Source organism: Hypomesus transpacificus, chromosome 17 (genome assembly GCF_021917145.1).
Source record: "Hypomesus transpacificus isolate Combined female chromosome 17, fHypTra1, whole genome shotgun sequence".
NCBI lineage: Eukaryota > Metazoa > Chordata > Actinopteri > Osmeriformes > Osmeridae > Hypomesus > Hypomesus transpacificus.
In genome coordinates this window covers 11,483,256-11,500,971 of record NC_061076.1, presented here as the reverse complement: position 1 = coordinate 11,500,971, position 17,716 = coordinate 11,483,256, and the positions used below count along the sequence as shown (strand labels likewise).

Genomic DNA, 17,716 nt, shown 5'->3' with positions numbered 1-17,716 from the left:
TATGTAAATGTTTTTATATGTATTTATAGATTACTTATTTTGTTGTGAGAAAGCTAAATGCCAACACTGACGCGTTACAGTAATGCATTTTTTCATAAAGAAATCTCACAAAAATATTTTTTATAATATACAAATGTTAAAGGACTAAGTGGGCTGTGTAGTAAAAATGGTGTACTTATATATTAAAATGTATTATTTTGCATTTGCTGTTATTATGTGCATTAATTCATTTTGGACATGTCTTAAGTTGGTTTCATGAGAATCACCCATCAAAACTTTTTTGGAATTGGGGTTGTAGTTTTTTTAAAATCTCCAACTGGCAATATATTAATATTATCCTCTTGAATATATAATTTCCACAAACAAACAATTTGTATGTTTATGGTTAGTACATTTACATTTACATTTTTAGTCATTTAGCAGACGCTCTTATCCAGAGCGACTTACAGTAGGTACAGGGACATTCCCCCCGAGGCAAGTAGGGTGAAGTGCCTTGCCCAAGGACACAACGTTATTTAGCTCGGCCGGGAATCGAACTGGCGACCTTCAGATTACCAGCCCGATTCCCTCACCGTTCAGCCACCTGACTCCCAGTAGTAACATATAATAGTAACATAAAATATACCTGCAAGTAGCATTGGCAGATTCCTCCTAAAATAAACACTAATTGCTATGTTTTACAACCGAAAGGTTGACCAGATGTAACTGGATCATAAAATAAGACGTTTCTCCAATGGCAATCATTGTCAGATTTGGTCCAAGCTCAAACAGCTGTAATTCAGTCATATTTTCACATATCAAGGTGTAACTTTGCACGATACTTCAGGGGTGTGTCACCTTAAAGCCTATTAGGTTTCAAAAACCATCATTCAAAATGACTTATTGATTTAGTTACAGAAACATATTGAGGCAATGTGGACATTTACATAAATACACCCCTTTCAGCCATGTTGTATTTGAGTCATTTTTCCCTCATAACGTTTTGAAAGACATCAATTCTACACATCTGCAAAATGTCACTGTCAGGGCTCGACATGAAGGCTTGTCTGATTGTCCGGGACAAGTGGATTTTTTTGTGGAAGAGAAATTTACTTGCACCACTGGACAAGTTAAAACTCAAACAAAATAAAATGCCATGCTACTTCACGTTATGTTCCACGCATTACGTCTATTTTACCAATTTTATTTAGCCTAATTTTGCATTAGTAAAACACAAAAAAGTGCAGTAGTCCAACTTGGAGAGGACCATTGCTTGGACTAGCAGCTGGGTGGAGTGCTCAGACAGGTATTTCCTGATCTTCCGGATGTTGTAGAGGGTGAATCTACAAGACCGGGAGACTGCGGCAATGTGGGCCGTGAGGGAGAGCTTGTCATCCATGGTAACCCCAAGGTTCCTGGCAGAGGATGAAGGGGTCACCATCGCAGATCCCAGGGTGATTGACAGATCATGGGAGATGGAGGGTTTAGCCGGGATGATGAGAAGTTCTGTTTTGGCGAGGTTCAGCTGGAGGTGGTGCTCGGTCATCCAGGCAGAGATGTCTGCGAGGCAGGCCTCAATCCTAGCTGAGATCCCCGGATCAGTCGGGGGGAACGACAGGTACAGCTGCGTGTCGTCAGCGTAGCAGTGGTAGGAGAAGCCATGGGAGGTGATGATTGGTCCAAGTGAGGTGGTGTACAGAGAGAAGAGGAGGGGGCCAAGGACGGAGCCCTGTGGGACACCAGTGGAGAGCTGGCGAGGGCCTGACAGTTTGCCTCCCCAGGAGACCTGGTAGGATCTTCCCGACAGGTAGGATGAGATCCATTGGAGTGCAGTGCCAGTGATGCCCATCTCAGAAAGCCTGGAGAGCAGGATCTGGTGGTTAACCGTGTCAATAGCTGCAGAAAGGTCCAGCAGAATGATGACGGATGACCTGGAGGCCGCTCTGGCAGACTGGAGGGCAGTGGTGACTGAAAGAAGGGCAGTCTCTGTGGAGTGGCCGGTCTTGAAGCCCGATTGGTTGGGGTCAAGCAGGTTGTTCTGAGAGAGAAAGTTAGACAGTTGGTTAGATACAGCACGTTCAATTGTTTTTGAGAAGAAGGGTAGCAGTGATACCGGTCTGTAGTTCTGGAGGACGGCAGGGTTAAGGGAGGGTTTTTTGAGTAGAGGGGTAACTCTGGCCTGTTTGAAGGCAGAGGGAAAGGTGCCGGAGGTAAGGGAGGAGTTTAGGACATGGAGAAGAAAAGTTATGATGGAGGGGGAGATGGTTTGAAAGAGAGGGGAGGGGATAGGATCAAGGGGACAGGAGGTGGGGCGATGAGAGAGAATGAGGTCAGAGATCTCTGCCTCGGACAGAGGAGAGAAAGAGTTTAGACATTTAGTTGGGTCAGTCGTGGAGGGAGAGAGGGTAGGAAAGGTGGGTTTAGGGAACCGACTGCTAATGTCGGCGACTTTTTTCTCAAAGAAGGAGGAGAAGTCGTCTGCTGTCAGGGTGGAGGGAGGGGGAGGTGGGTTAAGAAGGGTGGAGAAGGTAGAAAAAAGCTTATGCGGGTTTGAAGCAGAGTTAATTTTATTCAGAAAGTAGATGGTTTTAGCACCAGTTATGTGAGAAGAGAAAGATTTGAGGGAGTGATACTTATCAAGGTCCAGACCGTCTTTGGACTTGCGCCATCTCCTCTCAGCTGCCCTAAGGGTGGACCGCTCTTCACGAATAACATCCGTAAGCCACGGGCAGGAGGGAGAAGATCGCGCAGGCCTGGTTGACAGGGGACAGAGAGAGTCAAGAGATGCAGTTAGAGTGGTTAACAAGGAGTCGGTGGCAGTGTTAGTAGGGTGGGACGAGAACTCGTCAATGGGAGGGAGGGAGGATGTTACAATAGAGGAGAAATGGGAGGGGGATAGGGAGCGGAGGTTGCGGCGGAAAGTTACAAGGGGAGGGGACGTAGGAGGGGTTGGAGGGAGAGAGACAGAGAATTGGATAAAGTAGTGATCAGAAGTGTGTAGTGGGGTTACAGAGGTTAAGTCAGTGATACAGTTACGTGTCAGGACGAGGTCTAGCTGTTAGCCTGCCTTGTTGGTCGCCGGTGTGCTCAGCTTATTACTTGAAAGAGGAATTATTTACTGTGTCGTCTCAGTTATACTATCAGGGCTTGGAAATACTGTGACTTGCTAAAGTAGGAAAGTGGCTAGTAGAACATAACATTTCATAATATTTTCAGGAACTCAAGCAGCGCTGCAAGACCCAGTGAAAAGTTATATACAGCTAGCAAACTAACGTTAGCTAGCATCGCTAACGACATTGGCTAACTCAACTTTGGTAGGCTATCCTCAGTATTTGCAAGCTAGCTAAACTTATACTATATCTAAAATAATTTTGTAGACATAACAATGGAATTTGCCACTAAATGTTGGTGTTAACTTTAAATTTTTTCTACAATTTCCCTTTCTACCCGGCAGAGGCTGATTTACCAAGGGATCCTTTAAAAGGTGTATACTTTACAGTTGAATATAAGTTAATATGTACATTTAACCAATACAAATGCTTGCTATATACACAGCTGCCGACGCTAGCTAGCTAATGTCAACACAAAAAAATATATATATTAAATGATAAATCTTTACCCGGACAAGTAACTTTTGTGCATGGACATGTGAAACGTTAATGTACTTGTGCAAAGGACAAGCGCCTCAAAAAGTTAATGTCGAGCCCTGAATGAACAGGAAAATCCATCATGGCGGACTTTATGGGTTCTTGAGGCATTTTTGTTCCTCATGAAGCATGTACAACAAGTTTCAGAAGAATTGGGACGAATCGGGTGGATGCCATCAGTTTGAGAAATTGACATGTGGACGTGGCCTGTGGCGCCCCCCCCCCCCCCCCCAAGGTCTGATGTGGGCCATTCTTGGTGTGGGTGTTAGTTGGGTGTGTTCAAGCCTTCGGCGAGCACAACCATTGTTCTGTCTCATATGTTTTTTTTTCATTATTATTTTCCCACGCTTTCAAAAACTTGAATATTTACACTACATAGACAACGTCTGATATGATGATTATTCTGGAGAAGGTAGGCCGGAAGGAGTCACAACAAAGGAAAGGAGTTGACTTTGGTTTATTAGTCGAGCTTCCCGGATCAAACAATCAGTTCAAGACAAACTGATGGCATGAGTAAAACACTCTGTCTCTCTGCCATGATTAAATACATGAGTTGGCCAGTACAGATATAGAATAAACAGAATTGGTTCCTTAACCGGTATTCAGTCGTCAGTGCACTGATACACTAGAATGTTCGGCAGGTGAAGTAGTCGTAATTCACATTAGCCCTATTTGTACATGATTTTCCTTACTCTCTTTACTTCCTTACTGTCTGGGCTGTGTGCTATATTCTGTTCAGAGGGGGCCTCGCTGTATGACCTTTTGACCTTACAGAGACTCAAGCTGTACACGTACACAGAAAATCTGCCTTACAACGTCAGTGTCAAAATGTTCGTCTTGGTCCCGATTGAGTTGCTTGTATTCGCGCGGAAGTTCCGTTTGACGGTTTAGCCTTGAATTAAGTTTTTATGGCAAAAGTGCCTTGTGTGGCACACGGGTAATCAGTGCTAGCCTAACGTCACAACTTCATCACACGTTAGCAACGACTCATAGATACGACAGCGAGCCCTCAGCATTTATACCATAGCTAAAAGTCTAAGAAAGTTTAGGTTACTTGGTTCCCCTTCGTACTTTTGGTGAGCAATCTCACGAGCCCTACTTTCCCGGTGTCATGGAGCCCACCAGCTAAATACATATTAAGCACAGAGTAGCTACCTGCAAGTTTTGCTCTTAGATTCAGACCTAGCCCCAGGAAATTGTAGAGCTAGCTAGTCTAACTACTACACTTCTGCTGTGGGAATTTGCAGGAGCTAACCAGTCAAAGGGCATACAAAAATACACGAGCACACGCCACAATTTCCCCAGAAATTGTACCCTCTCTAGTTGTGGCATGTTGTATCAATATGCAAAATGTCTAAACTTTTTACCCATGAGTTCATGAAATGAGTTACTAGAATAATAATAATAATACCAACAATTACAATAGGTTTAGGAATCCAAAATATTTGTTTTATTATTTGATCCTGAGAAATGTACGTCATTGTTTTTTTTTGGTGCACATCTTGGTGCGACATCTTGTTTAGGCACAAAGATGAATACACACAAATAATAGTATAAGACACAAAGCACTTTATAAAGCTTTGCATTAGATTAATGACTCAGCTAGCGATTGGAACTTTTTGGGAATTTAGTCCAGGAATATCACTGAAGTATTGTATTCCATTACAGTTTGAGTTAGAGTACAATAACACATCTTCAGTTTTAGGAGGTTGAAAAAGATACATGAAACTATTTTATACACAAGGGCTGCCCCTGACCAAGTATTTTCTTATTTTCCTAGTCTTCGCACGTTTATGATATTAATTAAATTAATAAAAAATATATTTTGGGGGTATCAGAAAATGGTTTGAGTTCCAGTGCTGAGAAATAATGTTTTAAGTAACATTGCTAACACTGTTCTACATTACAGAGAAATAGTAAACCATAAAAATAACCCTTTAAAATATAACGTTTCCAAGCACACACACAGTGAGCCGCAGCAACGCCAACAAAAGCGGTAGGCTGATGATTCTGAATGTGTTGGAAAAACCAGCAAGAAGATGGTCTGAACATGTTGCTAATTTATCAATATACAAAGTGTAACATCAGTTACACGTCAAGTGCAATAAATCAGCAATTTTGTCCATACTCTTTCGTTTCTCAGTTGAGGCTGACACGGGCAGTATAGTGAATGCTTGTATTGAGAGAGAAATGCATATTGAGTTATACATGCAGTAAACAAGGTATTAATTTAACTTCCCCATTAATACTTGGATGAGCCATATAGTGCATATTTATCTAGGTTATCTAACGTTAGACCTACCGGCCAAGCAAAGTGGCTAATGTTAGGCTACTTATATGTTTCATTTGCATGCAGAGTTTGCCTGTCAACTTTTTGGAGTCATTATTTACATTTAATCATTTAGCTACGCTCTTATCCAGAGCGACTTACAGTAATTACAGGGACATTCCCCCGAGGGAAGTAGGGTGAAGTGACACAGTCATTTGGCACGGCCCACGGCCCTCTAAAAATCATCCCAACCTTTGTTATTCCTGCCTGACATAATTAATTACGGCTGGACCAGCTGTGTAAACGATCATGTCTGTCTGTCACTGACTGATTAAAATCTCTTCCTGTTGAGTTATTTTTTTTCTGCAACCAATCCACCAGTCAACTTGGTTAACAAAGAGTTTCCTCATCAATTGTTTGGTTGACTATTAGGGGCCAGTCCTAATATAAATATATGTATATTTTACACTTACTTTTGTATTTCAGTATTTCTGGGCACTGCTATTGACAAGAGGTTTGGTTGGAGTAGGGGAAGCCAGCTACTCCACCATAGCACCCACCATAATAGCTGATCTGTACATTAAGGAGAAGAGGACACGAATGCTGTCAGTCTTCTATTTTGCAATTCCAGTGGGCAGGTAAGACATGCACACACACACACACACACAATGGCAGGTCTGTCCATTCTTGTTAAATAATCATTATAAAAAACAACAAACAATTAAAATATCCTCAGAACAGGACAGAATATATTTACCAAGTTTGGTGTGAGTGTATTATAGATTTACTGAGATATACAACCCAAATTGGTGCCGATTTTGAGCTAGGGGTAGGGCTAAGACTACGGGGTATACACCCCTTAAAACCAAGTAAGATCGGGAGCTTACTTGAAACCTAGGGCTATGTGAATACTGCGCGACCGGCAACAATGGCGGCCAGATCATCCAGAGTCCGATAAATGTAATATTTTCGGCTTAATTAATTGAGAAAAAATGATAACAGTCTTGTTTTGTGTTATACACAGTCCTGAACATACAGTGCCCTCCAAAAGTATTGGAACAGTGAGGCGAATTCCTTTATTTTTGCTGTAGACTGAAAACATTTGGGCTTGACATCAAATAATGAACGTGAGACCAGAGATCAACGTTTCAGCTTTTATTTCCAGGTATTTACATCAGGATCTGATGCACAACTAAGAAAATATCACATTTTGTTTGAATCCACCCATTTGTCATGTGAGCAAAAGTATTGGAACAGATATACTTAAAACATATTTAAGTGAATAAGACTTAATATTTAGTTGCAAATCCTTTGCTTTCAATAACTGCAGCAAGTCTGTGACCCATTGACGTCACCAAACTTTTGCATTCTTCCTTTTTGATGCTTTCCCAGGCTTTCACTGCAGCCTCTTTCAGTTGTTGTTTGTTTTGTGGGGTTCCTCCCTTCAGTCTCCTCTTAAGCAGGTAAAATGCATGCTCTATAGGGTTTAAGTCTGGAGATTGACTTGGCCAGTCTAATACCTTCCATTTCTTGCCCCTGATGAACTCCTTTGTTGTTTTGGCAGTGTGTTTTGGGTCGTTATCTTGCTGCATGATGAAGGCTCTGCCAATCAGTTTGGTTGCATCTTTCCTTAAATTGGCAGACAAAATGTTTCTGTAGACTTCCGAGTTCATTTTGCTGCTGCCATCATGTGTTACATCCTCAATGAAGATTAATGAGCCCGTCCTAGAAGAAGCCATGCAAGCCCAAGCCATGACATTACCTCCACCGTGTTTCACAGATGAGCTTGTGTGTTTGGGATCATGAGCAGTTCCTTTCTTTCTCCAAACTTTAGCCTTTCCATCACTTTGGTAAAAGTTAATCTTTGTCTCATCAGTCCATAAAACTTTGTCCCAGAATTTTTGAGGTTCATCTCTGTACTTTTTGGCAAATTCCAGCCTGGCCTTCCTATTCTTCTTGCTAATGAGTGGTTTGCATCTTCTGGTGTAGCCCTTGTACTTTTGTTCATGAAGTCTTCTGCGAACAGTAGATAGTGATACCTTCACTCCTGCCATCTGGAGGTTGTTGCTGATCTCACTAACAGTTGTTTTAGGGTCTTTCTTTACAGCTCTCACAATGTTTCTGTCATCAACTGCTGATGTTTTCCTTGGTCTACCTGTTCGACGTCTGTTACTTAGTACACCAGTAGTTTTCTTCTTCTTCAGGACATTCCAAATGGTTGTACTGGCTATGGCCAATGTTTCTGCAATGGCTCTGATTGATTTTCCATCTTCTCTAAGACTCACAATTGCTTGTTTTTCACCCAAAGACAGCGCTCCGGTTTTCATGTTGTTTTCACCTCTGAATACAGTCTGCATAGACAAAACCTATCTTACCCAATATGAACCTGAGTGTAGACATTCAGTGGTATTTATTGATTGAATAATGTATGTAATAGGACACACCTGGGCAACAAAACACACCCGTCAGTCATATGTTCCAATACTTTTGCTCACGTGACAAATGGGTGGGTTCGAACAAAAAGGTGATATTTTCTAATTTGTGCATCAGATCCTGATGTAAATACCTGGAAATAAAAGCTGAAACGTTGATCTCTGGTTTCACATTCATCGTTTGATGTCAAGCCCAAATGTTTTCAGTCTACAGCAAAAATAAAGGAATTGGCCTCACTGTTCCAATACTTTTGGAGGGCACTGTATATATTTGCAACGATTTACCTAATTGAAACGTTTCTAAAAATCGCTAGTTTGGTACGCTAATGTTACAGTGCTGGATTGCACAAAAGTCCCGTATTTATTTTACTAGTATGTCTACAGTTTTAAGTAAACTCCATTAGCAGCGAATTTCGTTTAATATCTGTGCATAACACTACTTGCTTTGGAGATATATGCTAAATGACGTACCTGTAACCAAGTGGCGACCCATTTCTTAGGGAAATGTAGCCCTTACCCCTTAGTTTCGAAGGCCAAGGGCTAGGGGTTAACTAAGGGCTAGGGGTAAGCGGGAGTATTGGGATTCGGCCTTAGTCTGAAGATCATCTTTGACAAATTTGGTGAACTTGGGACAACATTTTAGGAGGAGAAGCGAATAACTTTAAAACATTTTTTTTTTAATTAATGGCGACTGCATCAATTCGACTGGTATCACATCAGACTTGGGATCTCCCACGATATCACTAGATAAATAAATCAGTAAATTCACCCTTTTCTGCCGTACCATTCAAATATGGGCATTTTTATTTTTTTTTAATATCTTTGCCATCCAATCACCGATTGTATTTCTGAAAACTGCCAGATACTCATGACAACATAAGCTCAAAGTACATATCATTGGTTAAGGGGTTACTGGGAGGGGAAAATAATGTATCGTCAGCAACGGCAGCCATTGTTTTCTGAGGCGGAGCCAGAGCAGAGACCATGGAAGATTGAGTGTTAGATTTACTGCTTCTAATTGAAATCGAAGATATTATAATTAAATACAAGTTTCTTAATATGTGTTGTCAATATTGTCAATTAAAAGTCTAAACGTTTTACTTATGAAGAATTTGTTTGTGGGAGTGACGCAAGTTTTTTCAGGAAAGAATTACGTGTCTGGCTTGGCCGTTCGTGACAGGCAGCTATGACGGTAGTAGCACTGTTTAGCCTCGATTTGAGCAGATTTCTAAAAAACTTGGAAAAACAACATTAACTAGCTAGATTGTGTACACTGTAAGCTAAATGTACATGCCTTGTTTGGCCAATTTGGTAGATTGTGGAAGAAACTCTAAAGTTTTTTAGTTATCGAGAGGAGTATCTAGCCATAGCGCTAGCTACTTTTGGGGAGGATAATTCCGGTTTCCCTTATATCTCCACTAGTCACTACAATGGTCATAACTTTTAATCAAAATATGATATTTCTACTCTGCCTTAAGTTCTACATTGCCCACATATTTGTGGATATTCCACCTATTTAAAGTATTTCTCCATCTTGTGATAATTGTGGTAAAAATTGTAATTGTCTGATGAGGTATGGTGGATGCAGAAGTTTTTGTAAAAAATTGCTGCCTAAAATCACCTTGATAAAATATGATTTGCCTTAAGTAATCATATGTTTATTCACATCATAAAAATCCCCTAGTTCTCCTCTTCAATATGTTGTAAACAGTTAAGATTTAAACAGATTAAATATGAAAATTCATAAAATATTGAAATAATACGAATATCATATTTCAACAGCATATGGAATGTTCAGAATTTTGGCTCAGGCAGTAAAGGGTTAAGCCCGCCATGGCTAAATTTCTGCCGCCACGGTATCAGAAATACGGCCGTACAAAAGGCCGTCTATCAGCAGAGTTAATGTCGGAGAATAGCACGGACTCGTGCTTCACACCGCGAGCGGGCACGTGTGCCACTCTGCGTTAAAGTGAGAGAAAGAAAAAAGACACTGCCGCTGTCCGGAGGATAACTAGCCAGTTGAGATCACGTGTTCACTTGCTAGCTAAATTGCACTTGGCACGTGGCTTCTCTCTTTGGCTCTCGACGAAGACGGTCAAATTTTTTCGCTCCTCCCCTGATCGTCCCTGCTTGGCTTCTATCGTATTGTCTTGTCTTGTATATACTCGAGAGAGACTCTCTCCGCATCACTCTCCGAAGCAAAAAGCATGGAATTGATTAGCTGGTCTCTCAACGCAATTCACACCATCTTCTCGAAGAGAAACTCGGGTTCGGGGGAACCTAACTGTCCTGACGGGACGCAGCTGGGTACTTGATGGACGCGTAGTATAAGTGGCGTGTCGTGTGCCTAGCGGCGCTTTCCGTGGAGGACGTTGAAGACATCTTCCTCTTTGGAACCATGATTACAGGCTCTCTGCTGATTGGATTGGGCGCTGGCCTGGTATATCGGAAAATTACAGAAATGGCTCCAGCTGTCAAAAGCCCCGTAAGGCTGCCCAACTTGATTGATGCGGTGGGCAGAGGTGGTGGCACTCAGACTGTGACTTAACAACGCGTTGAGCACAATTTGGGTAACATCATGGAGAAGCTAGCGGCTCTGCACAGGAAAGTGAACCTACTTGGAGGCCATAATGATGAGTAGACGTGGAATTGAAGGCGCCTACTTGACCAAGCAACTACCTCAATCTTATCTGCTTTCGGCCCCGTAACCAGCTCAGGCCTTGGCCAAGGCCGTTGCTGGAACAACATCTCCCCTGGAGAGCGCTGCAGTGAGACTCTCTGTAGTGTCTTCCCTTCCACCTCCTACAGACACCTGTGGATTGCGTCTCTGTCTTGGGTCATGACTAAGGATGTCTCCATGGCAATACTATCTGCAAACTGAGAATCTGACTGATTGTGGCCTAGGCGAAGGCGCCAACCCAGGCACACTCATACACTAACTTTCATCTACTACAGATATGCTATCACACCCCTTCCCCCATCCAACGCCTTTGCCTGTTTGTTCCCCCGGTGTGGCTGGCGGGTCTGCGACCAGCGCCTATTATTGCTTCAGGTCCAGATGCTGCTTGTCCATACCCCTCCCCCCCTCCTCGTTGCAAGTCATGTGGTTCTGTAATGTTGTACAATGTATGTGCTTATGTGCAGAGGTGTTTTTTTGCCTGTTCCCACACTGTACTCCCCTTGGAGCATAGTCTGGGGGTTGCCTTTTTTCTCCCCTCTCCTCATGTAATGCTGAAACCCTTAGATGGTGCCGAAAATGGCTGCCTCGGTAGGCTTCTTCCTGCCAAAGTAAATTCCTTGTCTCGCAACTTTCATGGCGAATAAAACCCCATTCTGATTCTGTTGATTCGATAGTGATTGCTGAACGCCCTTGCCCTTGCTCACGTTTGTATTTTAGGTGCCTTATTATGCTGAAGTAGTTACACTGCATTAAGATAATGTAATTAATAGTGGGTTTATTGTTATTATTTGCTACAGAATATTAGCCAATATGGCAAGATCAAATTAAGCAGACAGTTCCGTTTCATACGCAAAACATATTTTATTTTTTTATTTTGGGGGGGGGGGGGGGGGGGGGGTTGTTCGGACAGGCCTGCCCCCACTGCAAAAAAAAACACTGAATCAACTGCTATTAGCCAAACATTACATTTTTGCTTCCTGCAGTCCCTCCCTCCCTTGCAAAGATTCTAATGGCAGTTGATGAAATGTATGGAACGCCGAGTTAGTCAAGTTCCTCTACAAAATCTACAATGTGTGCCAAAATAATACATCCTCACAAGCCATGCTGATCAATTTGATCTATAAGGCCAGCATGCGATCTCTGACACGACTAATGTCTTCCATAATCTACCGAATCTAGGTGTCCCTATCTGCCTTTGATCTTGTGTGGAGCTGCGTTGGTCTGAAGATAACCACGCCCCTCTCGTTTGCATGTGAGATCGGAAATAAATACAGCACAGAAATAAATGTGGTGTGTAAATAAATGTTGTGTGGAAAAGTCCCATGAAATAAATAAATGTTGTCTTTCCAAAAACGTCATTATGAAATAAATTAATGTATTTATTTTTTGATGTCGGTAAATGGATTCAGCCATATCATTATATAATGCTATATTTAGATATTTATTGTCATCTTTTTTTCCCCGATTTGTTTTCATAGCCTTATTTATGTATGTATTTATCTATTTATTTACCTATTTATTTATTTTTGACTAACTTGGCGTTACATAGAAATGTAATAGTAGTGCTGTCAAACGATTAAAACCCTAACCCTAAGAAAAGGTAGAAACACAATAAGTGGCTACGCAGCTTCGCTGCTTGGCCCCCACATATAGCTGCAAGCAACAATGAAAGGGCCAAGCAGTCCAGAAAGGACATAGCCTATGGTACTTGTGCAACAAGCTATTGCACTCATGCAACACATCAAGTTTGGTTGAAATATCTGCATTTGGGAGTACTGACCATTTAAAGCAGGTGTGTCAAACTAATTTTAGTTCATGGGCCACACACAGCCCAATTTGATAATTAGCCCACAGCCCAAGTTAATAACCTATAAACTAGAGAGGGTACAATTTCTGGGGAAATTGTGAGGTGTGCTTGCGTCAGTTGCAGATCTGTGCATGTTTTTTAACTTAAATTGTAAAAGTAATATTTTGGTATATAATAACATATGTGAGATTACAATAGGTTGTGCTGCCGAAAGCAAGCACACCTAATAACAACACCTCCAATTCTTTTAGTGTAAAGAAGTACATGTACATTAGGAAAACGTTCATAATTCATAAACCATCCATTTACAAATCAGATGATGAACAGCCTGAGCCTTAGAAAAATAAGTACAATTTCAACAATTTGATGTCTTAATTTGATCATATTCAGTCTGTTGGCATTACATGTGCATTACAGAAAAATAATCTATGGTGTGCCATCTGTAGCCAGGCTGACAGCACTGGCCCAGTCCACCCCGGCCCTGACAGCGCACCAACAATAGAGTTGAAAATGTAATTCACTGTTGCGGTGTCTGCCATCGGCACCAACTCCTTTGTCTCACCAATGAATATGGCCAGTTGAGCAACATCTGTAATGTCCGTGCCCTCACTGATTGCAACAAAAAAGCAACAACTGACTAACTTTGTGCATAATTTGGCTGTCCAAATCTCCAGCAAGATCCGAAATCCAATCTGCCACTGTCCTACATCGACAGTTGCCTGCCCTTGACAGTGTTGTGTCTCACAGCCTCTACGTTACCACATGGGACCTATAATTGCATCAGAGCATAGGCCTGCTACACTAGGACAGAGTGACCCGACAGCGCAACCTCTAGTGGACAAATCAGGAATAGCAGTGGATTTTGTTAAAGAAACTGTAAGTTACTGCAATTTTCACACTTTGCAAAGTCATCCAAGGGGCCGAACTGGACCCTTTGTTAGGCCGGTTCTGGCCCGTAGGCCGTATGTTTGACACCCCTGGTTTAAAGTGTTTTTCAGCTATAGCGCCCCACGTGGCCGATTAACTTGACAATAAGACAAATGGTTGCTGAGATACGCACTTCCTGTATGTAGCTGCCACATTTGGCTGTAACGAACAAACGGTTGTCCGAATTTTTTTTTCTAAGATTGTTTATGAGGCTTGGTCTGAAGATCATCGCAACCAATTTTTGGGGAGATCAGACAAACTTTTTGGCCAGTGAAAAGTTTTTACACCTTTCAATAAAATCCAATGTGGTGGTTGCATCAATTTAGTTGACATGACAAGCGTTCCTATGGGCCAGCGGGCTGTAGGATTGTTAAGTACTAAACTATGTGACACACAAAATATATTTTTTCATATACAGCTCGGGAAAGAAAATTGAACACTTTTTCTTTTATAAAAAGGAAAAAAAAGTTGAGGAAGACAATTTTTTGTGAGGAACGGAAGGTTAAAATGTAATGAAAGAAAAAGCCCTATATGGCACGCTCTGGTGAAAAGGGGCGGTTGTCGGTCAACTAATTTCCCAGTTTTTTACAGATTGTGAAAGTGCAGATTATAAGCTTTCAAATGATGTGTCATACGTTTAAATCTGAAAATAGTTGAAGATACGCGTACCTGAATGTTGAAAAACCAAGAAAGCTCTAGCCCATCTGTTCCAGGGGAAAGAACTCTAAAATAGGTTATACTGTACTGACTACATTGCACTGTACCTGGCCCGATTATGGTGCATGTCTTAAGTTAAGTTATGTCTTAACTTTTGGTGCAAATCGCATCTTCCGATAACTGCTTGAAAAATGTATTCATGGTTTACCAGGTCAAACAAATAAAAAGAAATCCTGTGCACAATGCAATGCCCGAGATTACCCTATTCATTCTATTTAGTCCGTGGATGTAGGCTCAAACGAAAGTATGACAAAAATGTATGACAAACACACAGAAAGCATCTAGCGGACAATACGGAATGCCAACAAGAGCCCCTTTTCATAGTTGGTAGGGTGGTGAAATACGTAGTCTAGCCTAAGTCAGGCCTGCTTTACTGTATAAATAACATGACAGGCAAGCATAGTAGAAAACGTGAGTTCCAAAATGAGAAATATTTTAAGCTTCAGTTATTTGGGGGTCGCATTTTGGTGCTTTTTATGCGCCGCTCCAGTGTGCGGTCACCAGGGGCGGTTTTAGGCACGGGCAGCCGCCCGGGGCGCCACGAAGTTAGGGGCGGCATTTTCCGACAAGAGCGTCGGCTTTTTCCGCATTTTGTGTTTGGCGAAAAAAGGTATTGCGATTGTGTGCGTCCGACTCGTTTCGTGTACTGTGATGGGGCGGGGGGGTGTAAGTGAAGAACACGCCCGGGGTGCCAAATGTGCTAGAACCGCCACTGGTGGTCACAGTTCGTCAAACAGTGGTCGTCCATCATTAGTAAACTAGCTAGCTACTAGCTAATAGGGCTGTCCCCACTTGGTCGACTAGTCGATTTTCTGGTCGATATGCTCTTGGTCGCCTAAGATTGTTTTAGTCGAGCTGCCATATGGCAGTGTGAGATCTGATTCCCGCTTGTGTCATCATTGCTGAATTAACGACATGTTCAACAGAAATTGTAGATTATATTATTTAAGACAAATAAACCAACTCTAAAAATATATAATTTAAAAGAAAAGGTGGTACTGTTTTCCCTTTCGTTAATCTGCGCTTTGTTTTGGTTTGTTATTTTGCACACGGCACGCGCACAATTGGCTGCAGAACTACAAAATCTGCCATAGCCTACTTTGTCGGTGTTATTAGTCGAAATGGCAAAGAAATCTGTGGTATGGCGGCATTTCATTAAAGTACATTTACAAAGTACCGGGTGACTCGAAAAACTTTGAATGCAAACTCTGACAACAATGGTTTATTTTTCATAGTTCAACGTCGAAAATGATGTAGCCTGAAAAACGTAAGTTGGTCTAGCCCTACTTCACTCACTCACGGGTTGAAAAAGGAATATGCCTATTATAAGAATCACATCCTAATCGAAATGACATTATCTTTTCCGGCCAAGACAAAATCTTTCTCTGTTGCAACGTTCCCCACTCAGCTTCTACGCAAGTTCGCATGCTGCAAGTTTTCAGGCAGTGATAAGCGCGCTCTGATGATTTGCATGTTAAACAAACAATATTTTTAATTTGTAGTACATTGTAAGAGATACTAAATACCATCGGCATTCGGTTAGAACAGGACTGGTGATATGAGTCTTATTATTAGAAGGCTATTAGCGGCTGTATCTGCAATGTCCAGCAGCCATTGAGTCAGATCACGAACATTTTTGTATGTTTTTTAAATTTATTTTAAGCGTTTCAAAGTTCGATTAGTCGATTTTCAGACGTTTTAGTCAAGTTTTGGTCGACCAAAGAAAATCTTAGTCGGGGACAGCCTTACTAGCTAACATGAATTCCCGCTAGCTAGGGTTGCCAGGTCCAGCAAAAATTTCCAGCCCAACAAGTGCTCAAAACCAGCCCAAAATGCCTGAAAACTAGACCAATATTTTTGGGGTATACAACAGAGGAGTCAACACATTTATCCAATAGATAAAGCAAAGCCTCTTCCATGCTACAAGAGAGTCCAAATTTGGTCATTTCCTGTAACTCACAAAGATGGGTTTTCAGTCTTGTGAGGGCAGTGGCCTTCCCAATTCGGTACAAACTGCTTGTGGTGTCACAACCTGTGAGGGCGTGGCATGCAGGTAAACACTCACAAACCACTGCTCCAAGCTTCTGAGCGATCAAACCGATAGGGACAAATCTTTCCTTAAGGCCATGTCCAGAGTGCATAAACACTGCTGAGGATCCAAACATCCCTTTGCTTGAATAGTACACAAGCAAAACTAGTACATCTGTATCATCTTTTGAAAATTAGACAAGAATGTGACTGTGCAAGGTGTATTGCATGTAACGCCAGCCTTGTGTCAGCCTCCTCCTGGTCACTGTAAAAATCTGTCAAGCAATCAATGCCTGACTTGCTAACCCTCTTAACCTCCTGACCATTTTCAAAGCCACCTGCTAAGATGACAGTCTTCCCTAAAGAAATTCTCGTTGGCCCAGTACTGGCGATGAAGGTGCTGACAAAGCTACATAGAGCAGCTTTGTTTCCACTGAACCTGAGGTATTTTCTGTAGTTTGGAACACTTGTTTGTCCTGTGATGATATGTGTTCGTCTGCTGGTTTGAATAGTGCCTCTTCTTTGTCTTTCAAGATCTTTAACTGAGTGTTGGTGGTCATATCTATCAAACACAATAACGACACAGCTGTTGCCTTCCTTTCCCATTAAAGTTGCAATCTTTTTCCAGACACACTCTCCCAGGTCGTTGAACGTTTGAAAGGTTGAGACTCTGTAGAAGAGCCATGCCATCGATGATATATGCTGATGGTTCTTCAACATTTGGCATCTGCTGTGTCTTTTCAACGACAGCCTCGAGTTTCTTGGCCAGGTCAGCTTTTGTTGTCTTCCTCATGCTTCCATCATCATAAAACAAAGAGGGTGGGACAGCTGCGAGTTCATGAGACATCACAGTCTCCATGGACACCTCTCTTTGCTTGGAGACAGCCAGTAATCTTCGAAAGAGCACGTCTGAGTCCATGTGAACCTTTCTAGAAATGCTGACTCCAACTGATGTTTTCATGTCGTTGAAGGTTGCACACTGTTTTCTTTTCTCTGGCTCCCAGAAGCTCTATGTTCTTTTTGATTTTGCCAGTCGTTGTTCAATAAAGATGGCATTCTGCTTTGCACCATCTTGGAGGAAGCTTGAGAGCTCTTTTGCAACCTTCTCAGATGCAACCTGACCACTTGCAATCTTGATCAGCTCCTCAGGAATGCTATCAAGATCAAAGGGATTCTGTCCCTGCTCCACAGCTTCCATTATCTTCTGTAGGTCTCTTTCGTCTCGGTCCA

General features: G+C 41.9%; 1 protein-coding gene across 3 annotated transcripts in view; it reads left to right on the top strand.

The window, feature by feature from the left end:
• The window catches only part of spns1 (spinster homolog 1 (Drosophila)), an 82,388-nt gene that overhangs the window by 21,302 nt on the left and 43,370 nt on the right, over positions 1-17,716 (top strand). For all 3 annotated transcript variants that reach the window (XM_047037638.1, XM_047037639.1, XM_047037640.1), the window contains exon 5: positions 6,382-6,533. In XM_047037638.1, the coding sequence (XP_046893594.1) occupies positions 6,382-6,533 (152 nt within the window). The remainder of the gene's footprint in view (positions 1-6,381; positions 6,534-17,716) is intronic.